Source organism: Orycteropus afer, unplaced genomic scaffold (assembly GCF_000298275.1).
Source record: "Orycteropus afer afer isolate SDZICR_OR568_19922 unplaced genomic scaffold, OryAfe1.0 scaffold00378, whole genome shotgun sequence".
NCBI lineage: Eukaryota > Metazoa > Chordata > Mammalia > Tubulidentata > Orycteropodidae > Orycteropus > Orycteropus afer.
Genome location: NW_006921965.1, coordinates 1,256,251 through 1,259,649, shown reverse-complemented (window position 1 = coordinate 1,259,649; position 3,399 = coordinate 1,256,251). Strand labels below are relative to the sequence as shown.

The following is a 3,399-nucleotide window of genomic DNA, read 5'->3' as shown; positions in this document are numbered from 1 at the left end:
AATAGGCCTTGGGTTACTGCTGGTAATCCTGTCTTCCTCTCGTGGGATTAGAGGAGGTCAGAACATGTGGCCTCCTTGCCGTTTTTGCAAGCCCATAAGCTTTTCACATACCTGTTGCCAACATTCAATCTGCTTGCCCAAACTGGTGACCCAGGGAGGCTCCCCAGACTGACTTAGGCTGCTTCTCTCATCTGAATCCTTTGCACAACCCAGGTCTTGACTCTGGCTCTTCTCCTGGTTATGCCCCAATTCTGTCCTCTGGCTGAGGTAAACTATTTCTAATTCCATCTCTTCCCAATCCAGACTCCTAATACTCCTGAATAGGTCTTCCTTATCTTGTGGTCCTGACTTCCTTAAACTTCTCACTTGGATCCCAGAGCTAGTAGTCAGTGTGGCTGCTGTGCCACCAAATGTGTGTGTCTTTTCAGGCCTCCTGTGGTCCAAGCAGCCACTGCACCATGAGCTTGTCCTTTTAAATGCCGGAAATACTAGCAGTTATTGGTCACTTTTCATTAAAGCATTTATTAGGCACCTACTATGAACAGCTTTTGGAATTGACAGCTAAATATTCTCATTTCCTATAGTGTTTTACATGTAAGCTAATTAATGCTATTCTCTATCCTCACTGCTATTCTCTTAGGAAAAAATACTCCTGTAGACATGGCTATGAACAGAAGTTAATCAGGTTCTTCTAGTAAATGGTCTGCTTTTCCCAAGACAGACAAAAACATTTTATTTTTGGTATATAAAACCCTGATGAGCTTGATCCTGCCCATGGCTTTGAAGCAGGGCTGCATTCCTGAGCTTTGATTGGTCACCTTTAGGTGTCTGTTTTGAGAGACTAATGAGGTGAACAACCCAGTTTTAGACACCATCTCTGCTGTCCTTCTCCATGTCTTTGGGTCATCTGCAGGCAAAGCTGGTGAGTAGCTGCTTGGGATGACTCTAGTTCTGGTGCTCATTTAGCCCACCTAGAATTATTTCTTTCCACTAACTTCCTTGGCAAGCTGGAGCTCATGCCAGGCAGAATATTATAAGTAAAAGGATTCCTAAACACAAGTAGTGACTGGGATCTTAAAAGCTTGTAAGCAGCCATCTAGATGCAAGGATGGGTCTCTCTTTGTCTACAGCAAAGAAGAATGAAGAAAACCAAAGAAGCATGGAAACAATTAGTCCAAGGGACTGGTACACCATGAGATCCTCACCCTATATGATTATGAGACTAGAAGAACTAGATGTATCTGGCTATCACTGTTAACCACTTGGAGAGGGATCTATGTAGGAGATCCCGGGTAAAGTAGTAGAAAACTGTGAATCTTAAAAAAAAAAAAAAAAAAAAAAGGTATCAGTTTTGCTGGTCTCATAGCACCTGGTGGAACCCCTCAGACTATGGCCACTAGCTGCCCTTCAGGTCTGGAATTGAACCCACTCCTGGGGCTTCAAGCCAAACAAAAGGCAGGCATATGAGCTGAACATTTACATTAGGTAAATATACTCCTAGGAGAGATCAATCATGGGAGATTAGAAGGATTGTGTACCACAGGGAGACAGCTTGGGGGCAAGAGTGCATGGGAGGGAAGGACACAGGGAAGAGGTAACTATGGGGAGGAAGTGGGAAGAGGATTGTTGCATTGTGTGAAACTGCAGTCAATGTCATGAGACAAAGTGTATGTAAACTGCTATGTGGAAAATGAAATTGCTCTGAAAACTTTCACAGAAATCACAATAAAAATTAAAAAAAAAAAAAAAAAAAGAGTCCTAAACAGACCAAGATTCCCAAGGAGCTGTTCCATGAGGAAACTGGCTGTGTTAGGAAACATCTGTGCCATCACGACTGCATCATTACCTGCATCAGGGAGAAGAAATGGTTCATCGCTATTCCAATGGTGTCCTGCAGCCAGCTCTCATTAATGATATCAAGACGCTCCTGCTCCGCCTCTTCCTTCCTGGCATCACAAATATCCCATAGGCGGTCTCTTAAATCCTGAAGAGAAAAGAAACATTATGGGGATGCTTAAAAGCCACAGCTCAAATTACCTCTGGATAAGAAAACTGAAATCCTTACCTGTCTTTAAAAAGTCCCTATAGAAAATTTAGACCTAATGCACTCATATATGTCTTTTATTCATTCTTTAAACAAGTATTTATTTTGCTTCTACTCTGTGTCAGGCCCTCACTTTCCAAGACTACTTCAAATCATATGTCTATGTCTACCTGCAGATATCATGCACTTACCCTTTCCTATGAGCATGTCTGCATTCTGAGGTTTGTACTTATGTTGACTTGTTTAATGCCTTATAATAACTTTATAAGGTAGGCATTTGTTTAGATTGAATTGTGTCCCCCAGAAAGATATGTTGAAGCCCTAGCTCTTGCAACAGTGACTATGACCTTATTTGGAAATAAAGTTTTTCATTTTTTGTCAGTAAGGAACTCACGTAGCACAGTGGGTAAACACTTGACTGCTAACCAAAGGGTCAGTAATTTATACCCACTGGCCACATCATGGGCAAAAGATGTGACAATCTGCTTATAAAGATTTATAGCTTTGGAAATCCTGTGAGGCAGTTCTACCCTGTCCTATACTGTCGGTATGTGTTGGGATTGACTCGATGGAATAAGTTTGGTTTTTTTGTTGTTGATGTTATCAGTTAAGTTAAAAGAGGTCTTACTCAAGTAGGGTGGGTTCTAATCCAGGTGTCTTCTGAGTAGTGTCTAATAAAAGGGGAGAACAGACATGGAAACAGACACACACAGAGGGGAAAGATTATATGTAGGGATTCATCTACAAGTCAAGGAATTCCAAGGAATACCCAGGGCTGACAGAAGCTGAAAGACATAAGGAGGGATCTTCCCCATGAGCCACCGGAGAGCAAGCAGAATCCTGTCAAAGCCTTGAATTCAGACTTCTAACCTCCAGAACTATGAGGCAATACATTTCTCTTCCTAAAAGCCACTAATTTTATGGTATCTTATTATAGCATTCCCAAGAAACTAAGACAGTACTAGGATCATCCTCATTTTTGTAGATGAAAAAAGTCACAGAAAGTTTATTTTCCCAAGGTCACACAAGTAAGTGATGAAGTCAGGATATGAGCTTAGTCTTGAGTAATATACATCACCACGTTAAGCCTCAATTATTTCATCTGTAAAAGGAAGATAATATTATTTTCCTTTTTTTTTTTGTAATATAGATTTGAAACTATTATTTCAATTGTATTCATATCAATAACATAATCACTGTTAATAAAACATCTCATTAATGAAATAAATACAGTCCCAAACTTGATGATTTTCACAATAATAAAACAAACCAACAAAAAAATGTACCATGGACTGCTAAAAGAACTAACAGATCTGTCCTGGAGGAAGTGCAGCCAGAATGCTCCTTGGAAGCAA

The 3,399-nt window shown here is 40.5% G+C and overlaps 1 protein-coding gene across 1 annotated transcript in view; it reads right to left on the bottom strand.

Moving 5' to 3' along the window:
• SPEF2 (sperm flagellar 2) overlaps nucleotides 1-3,399 on the bottom strand; it is a 369,265-nt gene that overhangs the window by 107,012 nt on the left and 258,854 nt on the right. Inside the window, exon 19 of the mRNA XM_042782582.1 lies at nucleotides 1,847-1,984. Within this exon, the coding sequence (XP_042638516.1) occupies nucleotides 1,847-1,984 (138 nt within the window). The remainder of the gene's footprint in view (nucleotides 1-1,846; nucleotides 1,985-3,399) is intronic.